The sequence below is a fragment of the Abrus precatorius genome, unplaced genomic scaffold (genome assembly GCF_003935025.1).
Source record: "Abrus precatorius isolate BTA unplaced genomic scaffold, Abrus_2018 Scaffold4, whole genome shotgun sequence".
Classification (NCBI taxonomy): domain Eukaryota; kingdom Viridiplantae; phylum Streptophyta; class Magnoliopsida; order Fabales; family Fabaceae; genus Abrus; species Abrus precatorius.
The window spans coordinates 4,773,397-4,795,046 of NW_020874384.1; the positions used below are offsets into that span (position 1 = coordinate 4,773,397).

The 21,650-nt window shown below is 32.9% G+C and overlaps 3 protein-coding genes across 7 annotated transcripts; 1 reads left to right on the forward strand and 2 right to left on the reverse strand.

The window, feature by feature from the left end:
• The first annotated feature begins 7,346 nt into the window (after positions 1–7,346).
• On the forward strand, positions 7,347–9,916 carry LOC113865428 (NADH dehydrogenase [ubiquinone] 1 beta subcomplex subunit 2). Of its 2 annotated transcripts, none has more exons than XM_027499957.1 (4): positions 7,347–7,564; positions 7,653–7,698; positions 7,781–7,841; positions 9,589–9,916. In XM_027499957.1, exons 1-3 carry the CDS (start codon positions 7,458–7,460, stop codon positions 7,829–7,831), a joined length of 204 nt encoding a protein of 67 aa, XP_027355758.1. In that variant the 5' UTR covers positions 7,347–7,457; the 3' UTR covers positions 7,832–7,841; positions 9,589–9,916. The 2 variants fall into 2 exon arrangements, with proteins under 2 accessions (XP_027355758.1, XP_027355759.1); XM_027499958.1 differs by lacking the exon at positions 9,589–9,916 and adding an exon at positions 8,140–8,294.
• Positions 9,917–11,370: 1,454 nt separating this feature from the next.
• LOC113864856 (protein arginine methyltransferase NDUFAF7 homolog, mitochondrial) lies at positions 11,371–15,068 on the reverse strand. 4 transcript variants are annotated; one of them, XM_027499034.1, is made up of 11 exons: positions 14,795–15,068; positions 14,657–14,718; positions 14,499–14,523; positions 14,380–14,423; positions 14,167–14,277; positions 13,860–14,064; positions 13,640–13,698; positions 13,006–13,058; positions 12,695–12,917; positions 12,041–12,149; positions 11,371–11,944 (listed from the first exon to the last, which is right to left on the reverse strand). In XM_027499034.1, exons 1-11 carry the CDS (start codon positions 14,970–14,972, stop codon positions 11,682–11,684), a joined length of 1,332 nt encoding a protein of 443 aa, XP_027354835.1. In that variant the 5' UTR covers positions 14,973–15,068; the 3' UTR covers positions 11,371–11,681. The 4 variants fall into 4 exon arrangements, with proteins under 4 accessions (XP_027354835.1, XP_027354834.1, XP_027354833.1 ...); XM_027499033.1 differs by having other exon boundaries at positions 14,182–14,277; positions 14,380–14,523; XM_027499032.1 differs by having other exon boundaries at positions 14,380–14,523.
• Positions 15,069–17,580: 2,512 nt separating this feature from the next.
• LOC113865612 (protein ELC-like) lies at positions 17,581–19,440 on the reverse strand. Its single transcript, XM_027500296.1, has one exon. It carries the CDS (start codon positions 19,142–19,144, stop codon positions 17,954–17,956), a length of 1,191 nt encoding a protein of 396 aa, XP_027356097.1. The 5' UTR covers positions 19,145–19,440; the 3' UTR covers positions 17,581–17,953.
• Between the last annotated feature and the right edge of the window lie 2,210 nt (positions 19,441–21,650).

Genomic DNA, 21,650 nt, shown 5'->3' on the forward strand with positions numbered 1-21,650 from the left:
ATTAAATTGAAATTGAATTAAATAAACAAATTACCCATAATACAAATTAAATCCAGAAAATGAAAACGCATGCAGAATTTAACGAATGCAAATCTAGAAAACAAAAATGAACACGATCAAGAATTGTGAGAAAGCGAAAAGACAAATTGATAAATTCATATTTCACCAGTATTTTACTATAGTTTTAATACATTTGATAAAGAAAACATATTGGAAAAAACTAAAAAACTCAAAAAATAATAGAATGTTCAAAGTCTTGTCAAAATACATAGTTGTTTAGATTTTATGAATTTTCTGTGTAAAAAAATTAATGATTTAATCATATTTTTGTAGGAAATTTTGAGCTAAGTTCATAGGGCTGAAAGATCAAGGAAAAAATAGAAGAAAAGTAGCAAAAATTGGAATCAAGGAACAAGGTTTGATGAAGCAAAAGCTGGGCGTGATCATTTTTCTTGGCAAAAGTGATCGTTCTAGAGTTTAATATTGAAGGTAGACCTATGCGTGATCACTATTGCTGATGATAGTGATCGTTCCAGAAAATCCTCTAGGAAAGCAAGTTGCGCGTTATCATTTTTGTTCACAAAAATGATTGTTCCAAAGAGCCTTCTATCACTGCAAGCTGCGCGTGACTCCTATTGTTCATGAAAGTGAACACGCGCAGACCACTAACCTCTGCATTGTTACTTTTATGAAGAATAGTGATTGTTCTAGTCATGAAGATGATCAGAAAGGCATTTGGGTGGCTACTATAGTAAAAAATAGTGATCACGCCAGAAGGGTGGAAATTCTATAAATATTAGTTAGCTCCGATTTGTTAGATATTTTTTTTTCATTTTTACTTTCCATTCGTTTTCTGGTGTTGAGAGAGTCTGAGAGAGAGATTGGGGACGAACACCAAGCTTCAAATCTTGAGGAATTGGATTGAAGATTGGCTTGAAGATGCTTCTTTGTTCATCTTTTTCTTCTCTTTCTTTCTCTTTTCATTTTGTAATGGTTGCTTAAACTCTTTGTAGTTAGGGATTATGGATCTAAAATGGAAGTATTGAATTGATTTTGGATCTAAACTTTAAGTATTTGATTGGATTGAGTAGTTGATTCTATTAATCAAGTAGTTGTTAAATGGAAATTTGATTTACTAATCACAGAGGAACTTTTATCAATGGAAGTTGAACTTGTTTCTCAACTCTGAATCAACTACCAAGATTATTGATTTCTTAGGGATAAGACATCTTGATTTTGCAATCTTTTGGTTTCTAATGCTTAATGCAACATTTAATTGAATTAGAGTGATTGAATTGAATGTTAGATTCATTGAGTTAAGGAATTAACCTTTGATTAATACATCATGAAATTGATTGTCATTCAATCTAAATGCTTGAAAGTTTAGAACTTTATCGAATCAACAATGAAGTTTTGGTGAAATAAGTCCCTAACTATGTTTTCTACATCTGTTAAATACACATTTTCATGATTTTTGTTCTGTTCTGTTTTTTTTTTCCAGTTTAATAATTGTTATTTTTGCTTCAAAACTTCAACTGAATTTCGTCAGGCTCAACTAATTGTTAACTTATGAAGTGATATTTGAGAATTCTATTCCCTGAGGACGATATTTGGGACTCAAACATAGTTCTAATAATTTTATAACTTGCTACAATATCACTAGTACACTTGCTAGTCAAGTTTACTTCTGTTGAGAAAGTGACACAAACTCGAAGCAATCAATCAGTCTTGCAAGCAACGCTCGAGATGAGATGATTCGGAAATTCCACCACGCAGTTGCAAATCAGAATGCAAGTAAAATCAATTTGAAAATCGCAACAGAAACAAAAATTGAATTGTGCAGAATCCAGAAACAAGGCAAGTAACGGTAACGAAAAAGGTTTTCTCTAAAAAAGAAGGGGTCTTTACAGAAAAATGAAATTATGAAAACAAAGAGGTGCCAAAATCAACATTTTAACCCCTATATATACTGGTTTTAAATGAAAACAAAAATGCAATGGGTCAAGGATGCTGCAAGTAATTATAATAAAAGCCTTATATATAAAAGGTATGTTTTAAGTTTAAGCTTCAAAAATTAATAGAAAATAGCTTCAAACTTCAAACAACATGATCCATATGTCCAAATTGAAGTCCAGGAAGTCAAGAATCCATTGCAAAAAGAATCAACCAAAAAGGAGACCTATAGAAAAAGTTATGGCCGAAATAGTGGACAAAGGTTAGAATTGTGAAAATATGAAATATAAAGTAAAGATAATAAGTATTCATGAAAACTCCAATTTAATGCAAGAAATGCAAAAATATGCTAAATAAAATAAAATAAATAAAGAGAGAAAAAGTATTTTGGAAGATACAATAAGGCTATAAATGTGAGTACAAAATATGAATCATTAATGACCAGAACCAAAAGGAAATTTTCTCCCTCATGAACAAATTCCAATGGAAAATAAATAATACTATTACTAAAGCAAGTTCCATCCAAGATTTAATGGGTTTACACCTTTACAAATCTTAGATCAATTCTAATAACTCAGTTAACTTTCCTACTGATAGGATCTCCACTATAGAAATAGATTTGGAGGAAAATTTGGCTAAAAAAGAACCTTCTTCCCCTGTAATCTCTGTCAACCTAGAGTCCAGCTTGCCTTGCCCTCAGTATCCTAACGATACTAATCAATAATTTCCTTTCTTAATGAATTGCCTTTTTTGAAACTTTAGGGGGCTATAGGTAAGACTTTTACCAGACTCATTAATGATCTTATAGCTGTATACAATTTGGACTTATTAGCTTTATTTGAACCTATGGTCAGTTTACATAAAGTTGATCAAATCCTTAAGAAAATCAATCTAAAAAGTATTATTAAATTTGATGCTATTAGTTTTTCAAGAAGGATTTGTGCTTATGAAATCCTAATAGGATTAAAACTTATAAAATTTCCAAATCCAAATATATGATATACCTACATGTTCTCTGCCATGACAACACTAAGTGGTTTCTCGCCTATATTTATGCCAACACCCAAGAGAATCTAAGAAATAAGTGTTGGAATGAACTTAAAACTTTTAATTTATCCCTTAACAGTCCCTGGTGTGTAGCTAGAGACTTCAATTCTGTTCTTTTTTAGTGTGAAAAATATGGAGGTAACCCTTCAAATCCTCATCATATCAAAAGGTTTTCTGAGTGCCTCCTTAGTTGTGAGTTGCAGGATTTAGGTTTTAAAGGAAGCCCTTATACATGGCAGAGGGGAAATATTAAAGAGAGAACTGATAGGGTTGTTATAAATGAGAATTGGCATCTTTCCTTTCAAAATAGTACTGTTATCCATCTTCCTCTTTTAAAATCTGATCACATGGGTTTCTGGCTCAGAATTAGAAATAAGGATTCCTCTCCCTATCCTAGTAAACCTTTTAAATTTATAGCTCCTTGGATTTCTCACCTTGATTTTTATACCCAAGTTAAAATTCGTGGCTTAGTTCCCTTTCTTGGGTAGAAAATATCCATAAATTCAGAAACAACATCTTTGTTTGGAACAAGTTCAGTTTTGGAAATATTTTGAATAAAAAGAAGCTCATCTTTAAAGAATTAAGGGTATTTCTCGCAAGCTTAGAAATAGTAATAACATTTTCCTGAGTAAGCTCATGAAAACTCTGTGTATTGATTATCAACAAATTCTTGACCAAGAAGAATCCTATTGGCATCATCAATATAGAGCTAGAGTTAGGGGATAGGAATACAAAATTCTTTCATTCAGCTGCTATAATTAGAATGAAAAAGAACACCATTGAAGCCCTGAAGGATGAGTTAGTAATTGGGAATTTGACCAAGCTAAGCTCAAGATTCTTGCCCTGAATTACTTCTAGAAGATCTATTCTAACCCTATCACCACAACCACTAAGCTAATAACCTCTAGCTCCTTTTCTCCTCTTAGAGAATTTGATAAGAAAAGACTCTATACTAATATCTCTTTAGAAGATGTGAAATGTTCCCTATTTAGCATAAGAAACTTCAAATCCCTAGGTCCTGATGGACTATATGTCATTTTTCTTTAAGAATCAATGGAATATTTTTAGCTTTTTTTATTTTTAATTTTGTTTTAGAGGTATTTAGAGACCCTACTAAAATTTATGTTGTTAATGAAACAACTATCACCCTAATCCCAAAAAATGATAGCCTTCATTCCCTTAAGCTTTTCAGACCCATTTTTCTTTGTAATGTTAACTATAAAATAGTTACTAAATTAATTACTAATAGGTTGAGACAGGCTCTACCTAATCTTATATCTGCAAATCAATCTAGTTTTATCCCAGGTAGACAAAGAATTGACAATGATTTGGAACTTTATCATTGAGACTCTTCAGCTTTCTGGTATTGGTTCCTATTTGGTTGATCTCATTTCTTACTGTATATCATCCTCTTCAATGTACATTAATTGGAACAATAGCTACCCAAACTCCTTTAAGCCAGCTAGGGAAATTAGGCAGAGAGATCCCTTATCTTCCTATACTTTTGTTCTCTGTATTGAGAGATTAGCTTACATGATTCAAGATAGAATCAGTAGATCAAACTGGATCCCTTTTAGATTTGGTTCCTAGGGTGCTTTGGTTTCCAACTTATTTTATGCTGATGATATAATTCTTGTTGCTAAGGTTGATTTTAATCAAGTAGTGATTATTAAAAATGTTCTTGATGAATTTTGTGCTATTTTAGGTTTAAAAATTAACACAAATAAATCTTTTCTTAAAAATTCTAACCCTTCCCTTACTCGATCTATTAGTGAATATCTTAATATTACCTGTTCTAACTAGATGGGTAGCTATTTAGGTGTTCTAATCCTTTACACCAAACTTTCCAGGAAATTTTTTTTTCTCATTGATAAAATAAGAAAGAAGCTGTCTTTATGGAATATGAATTCTCTCTCTGTTGCTAGTAGGGTGACCTTAGCCCAATCTAGCCTTATAGGTATTTCTTCATATGTAATGCAATTTTCCCTTCTTCCAATCTCAATTTGAAATGAAACCAATAGTCTATGTAGGAAATGCATACTATTTGTAAACCTAAAATTGAAGAGAGTTTGGGTTTTAAAGACCTTGTAACTCTTAATAAAAATTTTCTAATGAAATTATGTTGGAGACTTGTCACTTCTCCTTCTAACCTCTGGGCCCAAATTTTGAGTCACAAACATCGGTTCTCTCTTGGCCAATTCCCTTCCAGTAGGGCAGGACCTTCTTCTTCCAGTCTTTGGAAAAGTATAACTTATGTCTGGCTTAATTTTTCTCAGGATCTATTAAGTTATGGACTAATGACTGGTTACCTAAATTTCATAATTTACCTAGTCATTCTAAATACCATATACTTGAGCTTGATTTGAATACCCCTATTACTTTGTTTTCTGCTAATGGAAACTAGGATTAGGCTAAAATTTGGGATGCCCTCCCTGATTATATATGTGATGCTATTGTTCTTGTCAACCCTCCTAGTTTGTCTAGTGGCCCTGATAAAGTGTTTTGGTCTCTAACTAGTAATGAAATTTTTTCCATTAAAATTGCATATTCTTTGCTTTCTGCTCCCTGATTATATATGTGATGCTATTGTTCTTGTCAACCCTCCTAGTTTGTCCAGTGGCCCTGATAAAGTGTTTTAGTCTCTAACTAGTAATGAAATTTTTTCCATTAAAATTGCATATTCTTTGCTTTCTGCTCATCCTAGTTCTCCCACCAACTGTAATAACATCTTTAATGTAATTTGGAAGTGGAAAGGTCAACCTAAAATTACTATATTGCTTTGAAAAATTGCTCACTAATGAGGAAAGATGTAGGCGGAATATGTCCTCTTCCTCAATTTGCCCTAGATGTGGAAATCATACTGAATCTGTTATGTAGGCGAAAAATTGCTTTTTGATTGGTTATTACTGAACTATCTAATCCTTCATTTAGTCCCTTTAACAATTGGAATAGTTTATTTGGCTATATTCTTTGGATGCTTTGGAAAAATAGGAATGATTTCATATTTTCAAATCATACTATTCAGACCATAGAGAGTATCCATAGAGCTTTATTTGAGACTGATTACTTTTATCTAGTTGCAGACAGCCATCTCAATCTTTCCCAGTCTTAGTCTCTGATCCTAGAAGTTTTAAATGGCGCCCTCTTCCTTCAAGACAATTCAAGATTAATATTGATGGAGTTGTCTCTAACTCTAACAATGTTGCATCTACCTGTGAAGGCCTCATTTTGGATTCTACAGCAAATTAGAGCCTTGCACACCTCTGGTAGATAAGCTTTGGGGGTTCTCCTTGGTGTCCAATTGGTGATCAGCTAAAACATTCATATAGTGTGGATTAAAAGTGACTCTAAGGAGTTTGTTGGTCTTATTTTCGGTGAACACCGGCCCTCCCATTCTATGTGATTCTTTATCAATAATATTAGGGACATTTTTAAATACGTTAAATCTATTAGGATCATGCATATTTTTAGACAATTTAACAAATATGCATATGTTTTAGCTAAACTAGGCTTTGAGGATCTATCTTCCTATTATGATTTTAAGATTTCTCTCTCTCCTCTTCTCTTTTTCTTAGACTTGTTCTTTGAACTGTTTCCTAAATTTTTTAATTTCGTTTAATATATATATATAAAATATATATATAATAAAATTAATTAAGTTAGTTGTGTTTTTTATATAATTAAGTCTAAAATGAATTAAATAATTTTTTGTTTGCTTAATTACTTGTAAAATGTGACACTGTATTTTATAAATAAGGAACATATTAAATGATAAATTTAATATTTTTTATTAAAAATTGAATTAAAAATAACAATTATCTAAGCATTTAACTTAAACTATATCTTTTTTTTTAAATAAAATTTTTATGTAAAATTAATGTATGAAATCATTACATTATGAGTAAACTATTTTTTATTTAGATTATTTTTTTCAAATTAAATCAAATTTATCTGTATATATACACGTTCATTACTTTTAGTGATTACAAATTATTGTGCATATCTGCAGGATATAAAATAAAAGTTAATCATACGTAAATTTTAATTAAATAAAATTATTTTATTAAATATTAAAAAGGACCTGTAAAATTATTTTAATTTAATTTATAATTTTAAATTCAAGTTTCATAACTTTATCATCTATAATATTTTTATCAGATTTGAAGATGATTATCATTTTAAATATATGTAATTTAAAAAAAAATTAATTACTGTTAATGAAGTTATTAAAACAAATTATTAATTACTAAATAATATAAAAAATTAGCTTTATATATATATATATATATTTTCAAATAAACAACATTTTTTTAATATTTAAAATTAAAATACGAAAATTTATAGAAGGGTAAAGGAGGGAATCTAGAAAACGAAAGGGGCGAGATCTGGTGTAGCCATTAGCGAGGGTTGATTCTGATTGAGAAGTGAGAATTGGGGTCGATTTGTGATCGAGAGAGATGGGAGGACATGGACATGGCGAGGGCACTACCTACAAAGGTATCACAATACATCAACCTAAGCGCTGGCACACTATCACCGGCAAGGGTTTGTGCGCCGTCATGTGGTAATTAAGTACACTTCCATTCCCCTTTTTCTACTTTCTCTCCACTCTTCGTTTACCCTAATTTAATCCATTCTGTGATTTGTTGCAGGTTTTGGGTTTTGTACAGAGCAAAGCAAGATGGTCCTGTCGTATTGGTAACACACTCATGCTTTAATTTTGTTTTATTTCTGTTCTATCAACAATAACGTTTTATTTTCCCCCTTTTTTGGTTTTTAGGGCTGGAGGCATCCCTGGGAGGGTCATGATGATCATGGCAAGGGGCATTAACATTCCTTAGGTACCTTCTTATCATCATCATCATTTTTATTTTTGGTCCCTGCAAATTTGCAACTAGCCTATTCCTTGTAATTCATATGTCGCTTATATTGATCATGACACAAGTTTTCCTTCGTTTAGTTGATGCACTCATTCTATTGCCATGGATAATTTAAAACGATGTGGCGTTTATCTTCATTCTCATTGTTGGTGTCATTGATAGTGGCGGAGACTTGAATTCATGAAACGTACTTTATTTATTATTTTCGGGAATTTCAATCTCTGGATTCTGAACCTTGTTCATAACTGAAACCTAGTAGCCTGGAAGATGAAGCTCGTGGCAGAGTTCCACAAGATGACCACCGACCCTCTTCTGTTTTATTTGATTTAATTATACCCTAGATAGAAGTATGCGTGCATGCTGAGCCGAGTCACTACTTGGAAAATTAGGATTCGTTGACGGTTTGTTCTGGGCATATGCTACGAAATTTTTTAGTTAATAGCTATTTTGTTCCCAAAAAAAGGTATTGATATTTATTTATGATTTATCATCAATGTATCGTGACAAGCCTCTGGATGTGACAAACTTTTGAAATTTTAGTGATAACAACTGTTTTACAAATCTGATATAAAAATAATCATTACTTGCTTTGATTTTCAAATTATGACTTTTTGATGAAGCAAGGATGTTCAGGGTCTGCTTGGTTTTATGATTTTTCTATTTTCGTTTTCACTGAAAATCAATTGGAAATGTTATTTTCAATTCCATTTCTTAGAGTGGAGTTTAGATTTCTTAAAATTTTTTAAAACAATGGAATGTTGTTTTCAGTTCCAGAGTTTCTACTTATGTTACGGTTCCATATTTATAGTTATTCTTCTTTGAGCTTCCATCGTCATTGCAACCCCCATTGCCTACCAAAGAAGTTTAGGTCATCACTTTTCATTTGTATGGCCAAATGAGCTCTATGAAGAGCAGGACCCTTTGCCCATAAACCTGGTGAAGTTTAAAATCATGGTGTCAAAACAACAATGTAGTCATGATTTTCTTTTTTTCATCCAAATGGTACCTAGATAAAGGCTACTTGGGACAGTGGTTCTATGGACTCGGCAATTGGTGAATTGAGCTTCCTGCGCATAAGCCACTTGCCCATTAAGAACTTTGAAAGTTGAAAAGCAAAAGATGTTTACATGTTAGCTTCAAAGCTGTTTTGGGTGACTTTTCAGTTTCTACCATTGGAGGCAGAATCACTATAGTTTGGAATTTGAATCAACAGTCTGTCAGGTGAACAAGTGTTTAGAATTTGGAGCTCTTAATTTGAAAATGATGACTGAAAGAAGGTTGGAGAAAGAACAGAGTAGATCTGATGAAAGCAACTTGCTTGAATTTGAGTGAAAGAAAACAAATAGAAAATGGAAAATAATCATAAACTGTAAACTATGTTTCTAAAAATGTGAAAAAAATGAAAATAGAGAATGATTTTCAGGAAATGAAATTAGGGAATGAAAACAGGAAATATGTCATGAAACAAACACACCCTTAAGTTGTATTCTGCCTCTCTCCGTTTTCACATTTACAAGATTGGTTTGCTTGATTTATACCTATTTAGCATGTGTACAACTTAGTCTTTAACAACATTTAGAGAACCTAGCTTGAGATTTTGAAACTTGTCTGAAGCCAGAAAGTCCCTATAACAAAAAATTAGGGAGAAGATTTGTTCAAAGGAGAATTTATATGATAATGAGTAGCATGTGTATTGATTTCTTGGCAGGCACGAGCTCCACGAAGGGAACAACAAAACTTGAAGGATCTGTGGCTGTGGGTGTGCTGGTAGTTCAAATATTTACCTTGTTTCATTCAATAAATTGTAAAAGAAGAGATTTCGTTTTTACATAATGTCATGAGCATTAGCTATGTTTCATCACTTCAACTGTTATCTTGGATGAAAGTAATGGCTAAGGTTGGTTGGAAAATTATCCATGTCTTCTGTTTTCTCATAAATTGTGTCAACTATGATAGTCGTGTGTCCGCCAGTGAATAACACAATGTTATAGTGCGTTTTGTTTATTTCAAAGAATTTGATGGCGTGCTAGCATAGTAATTTGGGATCTTATTCAGATATGACACTTGTAATTTGCAGAATTGTGCAAGTTGCAAAGAGTAACACTGTTGAGAAGTGCCATCTTGCATTTGAAGTAACGAACGCATGAATTGATCAGTTTTGAGATAATGGTGACAACTAAGAGAACATATTATCCAAACTCCAATGGAACATTTGCTTTTTGACTCTGAACAGCGAGTCACAGCACACATGTTCATCAAATAGCAGGGATTTTTAAATTGCGCTACAAGGACGAATGATAAATTATTCGCTGCTAAGATGGGTGTATCACACGCTTACAATAAACAAAAAACAATTTCTCACTCTATTATTTGCGAAACGCCGATTACAAGATCGTAGAAGATACTTGGAAAAAAATATAATGAGAAAGGGTTATTTTAATATACATTTTTAGAGATTAAATTTTGAATGATAGGAATTATATCATGAATAATTATTTTATTAATCAAATTAGTTACTAAATATAAATTTGATCGGTTAATTTTGTTTCCAATAAAGCTATTCAAAAAATAAGAGTATAACTATGTTGTACAATTTATTGTGTGAATAATACATCACTTTTTGAAAGAGAAATTTTATTCTAACAATTTTGTTGTATTTTTATTTTATAAATTAGAGAGATAAAGATAGAAGAGAGAGAATAAATGATTGAATGAGTGATGTAATAAAGAAAGATAAATATAAAATTATTGTTGTAGAAATATATTATAAAAAAGTGTTGAAATGGTAATATATACATCTTTTTGAAATGTTAGGCGTGATGTGAACGCATAGAAGAGAAAATGGAAGGTGTTTTTAGACACTTGGGTTGGCGGCTTCATGTAGGGATGTTAGCGGGCGGGGCAGTAGCTACGAGGCTTCATATTGAATCGAAGAGAGATGTCGAACTTGGTACCACGTTTGCACTCTGATAGGATGACACATGCATGCAGGTATGTATGTATACGGAGCCTTAAGATGCAAGCAATGCCATATCTTAATATGTTTATCTAAATTTAAATTAGTATGGTTTGAAATCAGATGGATTGTGGATATCATCAGTGAGGTGTCGAAATTCAACACCCTTGCACGGTAATGTTCTTCTTTAGGAACAAATATATTATGATAGACCTTGGAACCGGAAACACATTAAGATGATTGGGCTCTCAAAGACAACCAATAGTTCATTGATATCGTCGAAACTGTATACCGTGTGCAAGGAAGGGGAGTGGTCTTGTCATTTCTCCCAAAGATTACTGCCAAATGCACTCCATGCAATTTACTTGTTCCTAAACTTCAAATACTACTACTTGATGTTTACTTGTTTATGGCTATTCTCCATTGTTAATTGTTGTGTTTAATATTAATTAATATTCTTCTCCTTCTAAGATAGTAGGAAGTAAGAACTAGGAAAGCTACTCAATTTCACAGCAAATCAATTTCCACTCATTCAGTCAAAATCACTTTAAGCCCTCTCCTTCTATATATGTCAAGATCCTTCCAAACACAATTTCCAACATTATTCCCCTTTCTAAGCAACCAAGGCGAAAATTACCAAAATTTTTACCAGTTTACATCTTGCAACTCTTACAATACATAGCAAATCAAAAAGCTATTGAACAATCATCTATAAATAAATAAAGAGAAGAAAAAAAGTGTGAATTAAAAATGCCAACAGTGGATTGAGTACCTAACAAAGTCTAAAGCACCCAAAAACCAACTATGGTTTGAGAAATGTTGAATTCTGGCACAATGATTAGGCTTTACTGAAAAGGAACTGGAACACCCTGGTTCTTGTTGACTATAGCCATTGCCTTATAGCGAGTACCCATACCAATTGGAACATCTTCATCAGGTCCTTCCCAAAAGGGAGCTTCACCATCACCTACAAGACGCCAGTATCCTGTCCTCAAAGCTTCAGCCTGCTCCTCCGTGCAGTTTTGAAGGAGTGCCTCCACACGAAAATTTATCCCAAGTGAACCAAGAAATTCAGATTGAGTAATGGGTCCGTGGACCGACACTTCTCCTGCATAAAATTAGTTTTTGAGCAAATGTATAAACTTGTGATGTTTGATTCTGATCATTGTGCTACGTGTTACAACTACTTGTATGTGAAAACCACCTGAAGCTTCCTCTGCAGAATGCCTAATGGAAGCAAAATCAACATATGCACTGAGATCAGCAGATCCAGGACTGTCTAGAAGGCTGACAAATTTGTGTTTCCGAATTGCCTGCATAAATAGATACACCATAAAAGAAACCATGAGAAGGGAAGACAAACTAAATATAATGCATCAACCACCGCATCAAATTAAAAGATTTACTCATATATTGGACTGTTGTACTTGGTATCATAACCAACAAAAAATTACATAACAATACTGATATAAAGAACTTGAGTAATTTAATCTTCAGGATGACAGTAATTTACGATAACACGTCTAATGGTTCCTCACGGCACAGTACAATCCATTGCAGTGGCAGGATTGCTTACAAAACTACAAGCAAGTGTAGTAGAAGAAAGAAAGATAATGAGGTGGGTTCCCCCCAGATTCTATGCCCCACCCTCTAGATAATAAGGTATACTCCAACAGAGAAAAAGAGTTATTGTAATTAATATTTATCAGAAATTCAATCAACATGTTATGCTTATATTAATATTGCCATGATATTACAAAACAAGACAAAATTAGGATATAGGATACAACACTTGGGAGACAGAACAATAAAACTAGAAAGCAAGACTTTTAAGGATAAGATGGGAAAGATGCTAGACCTGGAGACTGTCCGAGATAACTCCATCCAAGCCATAATCAATAATTAGAGCTCCACCACCATCAGAACTTATCCTATCAACAATGGTCTGAGTCAATTCCATAGCTTTGGGGCAAACTTCAATTTGATTGACTTTTGCGATTTCCTCGGCTGCAGCCCACTTGCACCGTTTTAATAGATACAGAGTTGCAGGTGTAGGCTGTGGAGAAAGAACAAAGCGAAACCTATCCGATATATGTAAGAAGTATCAATACACTAAAACTAAAATCAGCAGAAATACAATTTCAAGATTATATACATTACAATACTTACGATGAATCTTCTGCCACATCAACCATTTTCTCACACCAGCCACGAGATGCTTTCTGTAAACCCCCCAAAAAAATTCATATTTCACAGAAATGTAATACCAAGAGCAACACGGGAAAGGTAGGAATTGGTAGAGAAATAAGATTTCAGTTTTATTTTACAACAATTATATAAGGTATATAGTATGACATGAATTTTATTCCAATAGACATTAAGGAACCAAAAAGATTCTTTGCTGAACCCAAACTCTTCATAGCAGTAAGTTGTGGGAATTTTGGAATCGTTTAAACAAGATAAGAGGCAACATTTTAAGCTCAAAGTATTGAACATCTCTTACATTTTATTAAGCCCCTTGAAGATCAACCAGTCAGATAGCGAAGGCATAGTTAAGACAGACCAACATCAATGCACTGCCTTAGCTCAGCTAAGTAAATGGACTAGCTCAAATGAAGACAAAAGGCCAAACTATATATTACCAATAAAAATGGAAGGGGAAAACAAAAAGAGAGCCAAGACAGTATGGAAAGAAACATTGAACGCAAAAATCTTGCAGAATTTCAAATTCCATAATATAATTGTACAGCTTGATAGGTGTACTTAGTTTTAATTCAGATTAAAAGCACAAATATTCAATCACCTGAAACTGATGGACTGGTAGAGCATCAAAGAACTCGTGTGCGATAATAATTGTTGGCACTGGAGCACAACAAAGGGAATAACTTGGTCAGGGTATTCAGATATAGTCCAACGAAATATTCTATGTTAACAAAAATAAATAAATTATATTTTCATACTACAAGTTGAAAATTGTATTTTATGTCTAATAAGTCTATCTTCATTGAAAAAGCATTACATACATCCCAAAGGAACCTGCTCCAGTGTAGCATGCCATGATACAGGAGCACCAACCAAAGAGCTTACAGTTCTCTTATCAGTGTCTTGAGTTGCATTCTCTTCATCAACGCATTTCAAATTCTGGTGCTGAAGCTTCTGCAGTGCTGGACTACACTCCACTAGGTGTACATGCAATGATTCAATGAAGTTCTTAAACTTTGAAGCACCCTATAAGAAATAAAAAGCTTTGTTCTCAAAGGGAATAATTGAGAATGTAAACTTAACAAAAGGTTCAAATAGAAATTCCTCTAGGATGAAAGCACATCATACACGAAGAAGATCAACCATGAGAGTTCCTCTTCCCGGGCCAAGCTCAATTAGATTAACTCTTTTTGGTTGGCCCATTTGCTCCCAAAGACACATCACCCAGACACCAATCATCTAAGTTTGAATAAACAACGCATTAGAATCCTTCAGTGATTGAATAATTGCAAATTTCCCAACGTACACAGTTAAATACACAGATAATTCAATTCACCTCACCTCACCAAACATCTGGCTAACTTCAGGAGAGGTGATAAAATCACCTTCAGCTCCAAAAACATCTCGATTAATGTAGTACCCAGCTTTAGGATTTGTCAAAACTTCTGACATGTACTCACCTAAGGAGATAGGGCCTCCACGAAACTGAGAATCCAACAATCACGAGACCCAAGTGAGATAGCACGGTAAAGACCCAATTTTTATAATGTGGAACTTGAATTGGGAAGAATTAAATATATGGGACCCAATGGAATCATAAAATAGAATAGAAAAGAACCTTGATGATCCCTTTGAGATGCTTGACGAGCTCAGAATCGGAAGATGGATGATGAGAATGCTCTGCCACAAGAAAGAGAGAAAAGTTGAGAGGGAGAGCAGAAAAAGCGAAGAAAAGAAGGGAATATGAAGAGAGTACGAGGGGGGTTGTAAAGTGCAGAGCGGTCGATGGAGATTTCACTGGCAGTGGCAGTGGTCTCTGAAGAAGAAGAAGAAGAAGAAGAAGAAAGTGTGGTTCTTGGAGCACAACGTGACAAGTATGCATTGGCTATTGGACGATGAAATGTGTAAGATTGGCGCAGAACTTTTCTCAGCATTTCTTCTTTCTTTTTTCCTTCGGTATTCACTCACACATCACAACACAACAGGGTTTATTATATCCAGTAAGTGCTCCAACAGGTTCTGCTGACACATTTTATGTTGGTATTTTTTATATTATATTTTAATAAAAATACGTAAAGAATAATATTCATAAAAAAGAACATAATATATGTAATAGTTACGCTGTATATTATATGTTTATTACATTGAGCGTGTGTTTTAGTAGATGAGTGAGCTGAAGTATGAACCCATTAATTAATTGAAATCTCTTAAGGTGTGTCGTAAATTAAGGACGCTATAAAAATATTTTGTAATTTTAAAAGTTTTTTTAGGTTAAAATTCATACTTCAATTTTATATTATGCAATAAAAATTTATTGAATAAACATTTAATTTATTCTAACCTATCTTAGGGACTCTAGTTTCAATTTTTTTTATTTCATGTTTTATTTTATTTTTTAATAAACATTAGTTTTTTTCTATGCAAATATTTAAAACAGGTAGATATAATAAAAATAAAGTACAATTTTATAATTAAAACTAAAAATGGGAAAGAAAAACAGAAAATAATTCTAAACCAAATAGTTCCTAAACTTCTCTATTGTATAGAAGAGTGTTAATTTGAGATCCTACTGATTATGTCATCCTCTATATTTCTTTTCTTAAAAGAAAATGATCCTTTTTGACACTTTTGTCATGTTGAGGTTATGGTAGGTCCTAATAATCAAATTTTAAGAATTAATGTTAGTTAACTAAATTCTGAATGGGGGAATTCATACGCATATCTAATTTTTTAATTTTAATTTTATTTCAAACCAGTCCACAGAACCAAGAATTAGATAGAAACAAACCAATAGTTATTAAACTTTATTTCAAGCAATCCCAAGAAGCCAACTCCTCATGTAATAGTAAAAGCAAGCAACTCCAAGATTGTAATCGATCCACTGTTACCGTAAAAATAATATGAACAAGGAAAAAGCTTGCCATTCCTGGGATGCAGACAAAGGAATGGCACTGCCATAGGCAAAATGGAATCAATAAAAAGAATGACAATGACTAATATATTTGTCTTCCTCTACCTTTCTTCCTATTTCATTACGGGTACAAATGAAAGACAAACGAGAGAGAGGGGATGGAGAGAACACTTTTGAGCTGTCTAATAGCAAAAAGACAGAGTCAAGAGATGCTAATTTAAGAGCTACGAGATAGACTCGCAAATGCATATCATGCAGCAAATTATTTGCGTTTTCTCTTAATCATAGCAGTAGTTTGCTCCAAAACTAACATTCTTTGATTTTTTTCACAGATTTTTTTCATGCAGCAAATTTTTTTTTCACAAAGAAATTCACTATGTAATTATCGTGCTTAAATTTGCTACAATCATGGGATCTCCAGACCCTCCTCCACACACGACGCATTCGTAAAAGTTGTGGGGCATTGTGTCGGCATTCATTATAATCCAATTAACAAAACTAACACATGCAACCAAACTAACTACTCAATATTGAAGTGATAATAATTTAACAATGACAAATCAAAATCCTCCCTTCTTAAACATATCGAAAAACTTGGACTACGAGTATGATCATTAACTCTGAAGCAGCACACATTAATATTCCTCAGGCCTACACAAATAAACAATGGCCAAATACACTACAGAGCTGTACTTGCCAAATTGAAACTATCAAAACAAATTCTTTCGACTATCTCCTGCGGACACTTGCTTCCTGATGATCATGAATAATAGTGCACAAACATTAATAATCTGTTCTCATATAAAGGCTTCACAACTCGCAAGAAAACATTCCAATATTTGTATTTTCCAGTAATTACTCAATAATCCATAACTTAAAACTCGTCATACTCCAAGTTATTAAATTCACATAACAATCAATAAGAAGTAGGTGCAATTTGAGTGATACGAGTCACATTCACATATATACATAATTCATCAATATGTGCATAAAAAGGGACTTCTGCAAGGTTATTTTGTGCATGGCTTTAGTATGTGTTTATCAGTCCATGGTATCCTTTAAGGAGTCTGACATATACATACATGAAAAGGAGGGTTACCATATTGAAGCACTGGTTAGTAGTATGGTGGTTTGTTTTTGTGCCACTTTCAAGGAGGATCTTCATTTGTATTTCTTCTATTCAACAAATTTCCTCTTTTCTTTGAGGAAACAATTCCTAATATATTTTTTTCCAAAGGCTTGCAACCAAATCCATGCATTCTATCTAAATCATACAAGTGAAGAAAAGGTCTAACTTACCATTAGCAATTAGCTAAAAGCAATCAAAGACCAAGGGAGGAAGGTAATTTAACCAATAGAATTACTTTTCCTTCTCAAAGAGACCCTTAATGTTCAATTATCGACAATCATAAGACAAGCAAACATATACTTTGCCAAATATAAATTATTTACGCACATACTAAGCTGGTGCGTACAATTCTTCTCAAATGCTACTAATATAATAAAATTTTCAAAAGAAATGCAAGGACATTCAACCAGAAATGCAAATAACGCCTTGATACTTAGCCATTGTGTTTGCGTATAAATAATAAAAACAGGCAAGGCAAGTAAAAGCATTGATGGAAGCATGAAAAAAATAAATATATCCATCATAATATTCCCATTGTTCAAAGATACAAAGTGGGACAAATCTATGATCCATAAGCATGTATACTTCTGAACAGTAAAAAAGCCAACACCCCCCCTTCTAAAACCAAAAGTTTCAAGAAAATCATATTATTAAGTCTGTATAAGAACAATGGTACCGCCTCTTATGAGCATTTTCAACCTACTGAACAAGGCAGGGTAACCTGACCAATTTATGCTATTTGCTACAAGCACTGACTGACTCAAAGTGAAGAATAAGCAAAATGGCAATCTGTACCCACAATGAAGGATTTGACCAGTTGAACCACCCTCTTCAAACACAAACCAACCAAGCTACACACATCCTCTCAGTCAGTCTCAGCTACCATAATGTTGATTCCGAGCAGCCATACTCGCAACCTGAGCCTGCAACTGAGCAGCTCTAACTTTGGCGGCGGTGGCGCGGTGAAAGAATTGCTCCCTGGACAGTGCCCTCACACTCCTCAAGTACTGATCAAACGGCAGAGACCCCACCTGAACAGCCTTATCCAAAGCATATAGTGTGTCTTCAATAGCCAAATCCGCAGCAGTGGACTCAAGCATCTGTTTAGAAAGCACATCAACACACTCAAAAGCATCCTCAACATTCTCCGAACCCCCCAACTTCTTCCCCTGGTTATCCCTCAACCAACCTTCGAGAACATCACTGTTCATCAACACCATCTGCAGCTGCTGCTCCAGAGCCTCCATTTCCTCCTGCATCTCCTTCAAACCGTTGTTGAGATTCTCCTCTCGCTGCTTCAGCACCGCCTGCAAACTGAACAAACCCTCCATTTCAGCCTCCCTGGTCTTCCTCAACCCAGCAACATCGTGATGCACCATCTCCACAAGCTTGTTAATGGCATTGCGCTTGTAGACCTCAGCAGGGTCCTCGGTGTGAACCCTGGAAGAAGCAGGAGCACCAAGGGAAGCGTAAGGGGAAGGAGGGTAGGTCCTGGGAGGGGGATACCCAGATGAAGAATTGGACAAATTAGAAGAAGAAGATGGAAAATTGGGCGAGGGAGAGGGAGAGTGATTAGGGTTAGGTCTTCGTTGGGAATAAAGGGGAGGATCACGAGCAAAAAGGTGGCTGAGAGAGAGAACAAGTTCAACCAAATTGGAACTAGGGTAAATCCAACCCTGCAAATAAGGAACAGAGACGAATCCAGAAGGGTTAACGTGAGGGTGTGGGCGTTTGATGATCATGTCGCGCGTGGGGTTGACGTACACGCAGGGAGGGTGGCGAGGGTAAGATTCCATGAGCCAGATAACAACGGGGATGTTGTACGTGACGCCTTGGAAGGTCATGGGGATGGTTCCGTCGGCTTGGAGGAGATTAACGGAACGACCGTCGTTGTGGGTGAACGTTGCCGTTTTGGGTTCCAGAGAAGGGAAGGTTGTGGTCAGGGCAACCAGATGCTGCCGGATCAGCCATTTTGTGTCCTCCGAGTACGGCACTGCGGAGGGGCCGCGCTGGGAGAGCACGGAGTTCAGAAACTGCGCCACTTGCGTGTTCGGCGATTGGACCATGATGCTTTGATTTGAGGAAGCAGAGGGTGATGGCTATGGTGATGACGATGATGATGATTAATGGGTTATGTTATGTGTGGGATTTGAGCTTGGAAACTGCTAACAAGGCACATGCCTTCGAGACTGGATTTACGCTTGCCTGGTTCATATCATAGCTTCATTCGCATTTCACTACCATCTCAAACGACGTGGCTTCATTCACTGGATTTTATGATTTTATGTTTTTCTAATGCCTGTGCTTGTTCCGTGTTCGTTCATGAGAGTTCACTGCTCCTGATGCGAACAAGGATGGAGGGTAATTTATTTATTTTTGGTAAAATCAATTGGTGAGCTTGATAGATGCAATACTTACTTAGGAGGGCTTTTTATTTAAATATTATTTTTTAAAAATTAAAATCTCTATTTATTATTTTTTTGTTTAAATGGTATTTTAATATCTCTTCTTGACTTAAATTTGAATATTTAACTCGCTACGTGGAAGGCTTTCTTTTCACCGCACGAAAGCTTTCATGTCTCTTTCACTGCACTACTCTGAACACTCTCAGTCTTTGCAGATAAAAAATTTATAAATTAATTTTTATATGTATATTTATTCTCAATTTAATTTTTATGTTAAATTTAAAGTAAATAATATTAAATAAATAACTAATTAAATTAAAATATATATATATAAGATTAATTTATAAATTTTTTATATAAAGAGACTAATTTACAACTTGAGTTAAGAGTATTTTTTTAAATTTGTGAAACATATTTAGTTTCCATCTTAATTTTTATGATATTGAGAAAGACATAAATAAATGCGTTAGTGATTGAGCTGATAATGTCAATGAAAGCACATTTAAGAATAAATAGGATTTTGATTAGAGCGGGTCATACAAATTTAATCTATAACTAATAATAAATTGATTTTAAAAAGTTAGATTCATATTAAATTAATTTGTTTATTCACCGTGTTTTTGTAACTTGTTTAATATTTTTAATTTACTTCCTAAAACTAAATTTTTTTTATTCATCTAAATTTATATTTTGTATGAAAACACTACTTCATTCTTTGTTTATTATACTTCAGAGCTATATTTTATGGCTATTATTTTTTCTTAATGTTAATTCTTATAATTAAGACTAAATATTTAAAATAATATTTTTTAAAATATAATTATATATTAAAGATATAAAAATATAATAATTATTTTTAATTAATTATTGCTATTATTTTTATATTTAAATTTAAATTTTTAAAATATCATAATATAATATTTTTATCATTATTTAATATTAATATTTTTTATAGATTTTAATTTAAACTTTTATTATTAACTGTTTATTGAAACAAAATTAAAAAAATAACAAATATTTTATAAAAGTTTCTATAAAGTATAATATAATTAATAAAAATTATTAAAATCTTTTTAAAATACACTAATTTAATTCAACGGTCCAGTATAACAAATTAACTTTACACTAAAAACTAATTTTACAAATGTATTAAAAAAAATTTGTTAAAATTAAATTTAAAACTAACTTAATACAAAACATTGAATTTTAAAATTGTTTCAATTAAAATCAGATTTTAAATCATTTTTAAACCAAATATAAAATGTAAAACTAATTTTAAACTACTTTAAAAGAAATAAAATTAAATTAGTTTAAAATTAAGTCTATATTAGTTTGTGTGATGGATAAATAATGCAAAGTAAAAAATATGAATTTAATTTTAATATAATATGAATGTAAAAGAATAATATTATTAATTTATTAAAATATATGCATATATATTTTATATTAATTGTTATAAAATTAATTTTTTTAATATAATAATTCAATACTAGTATAAAAATATTTATAATATATTTTACAAGATTTAAAATTAATTTTAAACCAAATTTAAATTTTAAAATTAATTTTATACCAGTTTTAGAAAAAAAATAAAATAGATTGATTTAGAATTCAATTCATATTATTGGATTTAAAATAGATTTAGTTTAGTTTTGTGCAAATCCAATCCATACACATTCCTAATTCTGATGAGAGATTAAAGTTTGGGGTGGGTGGGTGTGGGTGAGGATGAAAGTGAAAGTGAAGTGGTTGAGAAGAGAAGATAATTAAGTGAAAATTATTGAGAGTTGATTAAGTTTTGGGATGAGAAGTTAAGAGAGGAAGAGACTTTATCCTCGATTAAAGTTTACGAAAAAGAATGAAGAGAATAAAATTAGAGATAGAGGCAAAGGTGTGGGCAAGGATAAGAGTGGTGAAGTGATTGAGAAGAAAAATGAATTTGGTGAAGATTGTTAAGAGTTAGTTGAGTTTTTCGCATGAGAGGCTAAGAAAGGAAGAAACTTTGGTCATCACTGAAGTTGAAGATTGAAAACAGTGGAATTGAGAGGTGGAGAAGAACAAAAGTTAGGGAAGGAGAATGACGTCATTGTTTTGTTTTTAGTCCCTATACTTAACTTAAATTTATAAGTTAGTTTCTATATGTAAAAAAATTTATAAATCAGTACTC

Coding starts and splice junctions, on each gene's coding strand:
- LOC113865428 (XM_027499957.1), top strand. CDS start 7,458: ATGGGAGGACATGGACATGGCGAGGGCACTACCTACAAAGGTATCACA. Junction 7,565..7,652: donor GGTTTGTGCGCCGTCATGTG/GTAATTAAGTAC, acceptor GATTTGTTGCAG/GTTTTGGGTTTTGTACAGAG. Junction 7,699..7,780: donor AAGATGGTCCTGTCGTATTG/GTAACACACTCA, acceptor TTTGGTTTTTAG/GGCTGGAGGCATCCCTGGGA.
- LOC113864856 (XM_027499031.1), bottom strand. CDS start 14,920: ATGCATACTTGTCACGTTGTGCTCCAAGAACCACACTTTCTTCTTCTT. Junction 12,918..13,005: donor GATGTGGCAGAAGATTCATC/GTAAGTATTGTA, acceptor TATATCGGATAG/GTTTCGCTTTGTTCTTTCTC. Junction 12,150..12,694: donor TTATCTCGGACAGTCTCCAG/GTCTAGCATCTT, acceptor CTATTTATGCAG/GCAATTCGGAAACACAAATT.
- LOC113865612 (XM_027500296.1), bottom strand. CDS start 19,144: ATGGTCCAATCGCCGAACACGCAAGTGGCGCAGTTTCTGAACTCCGTG.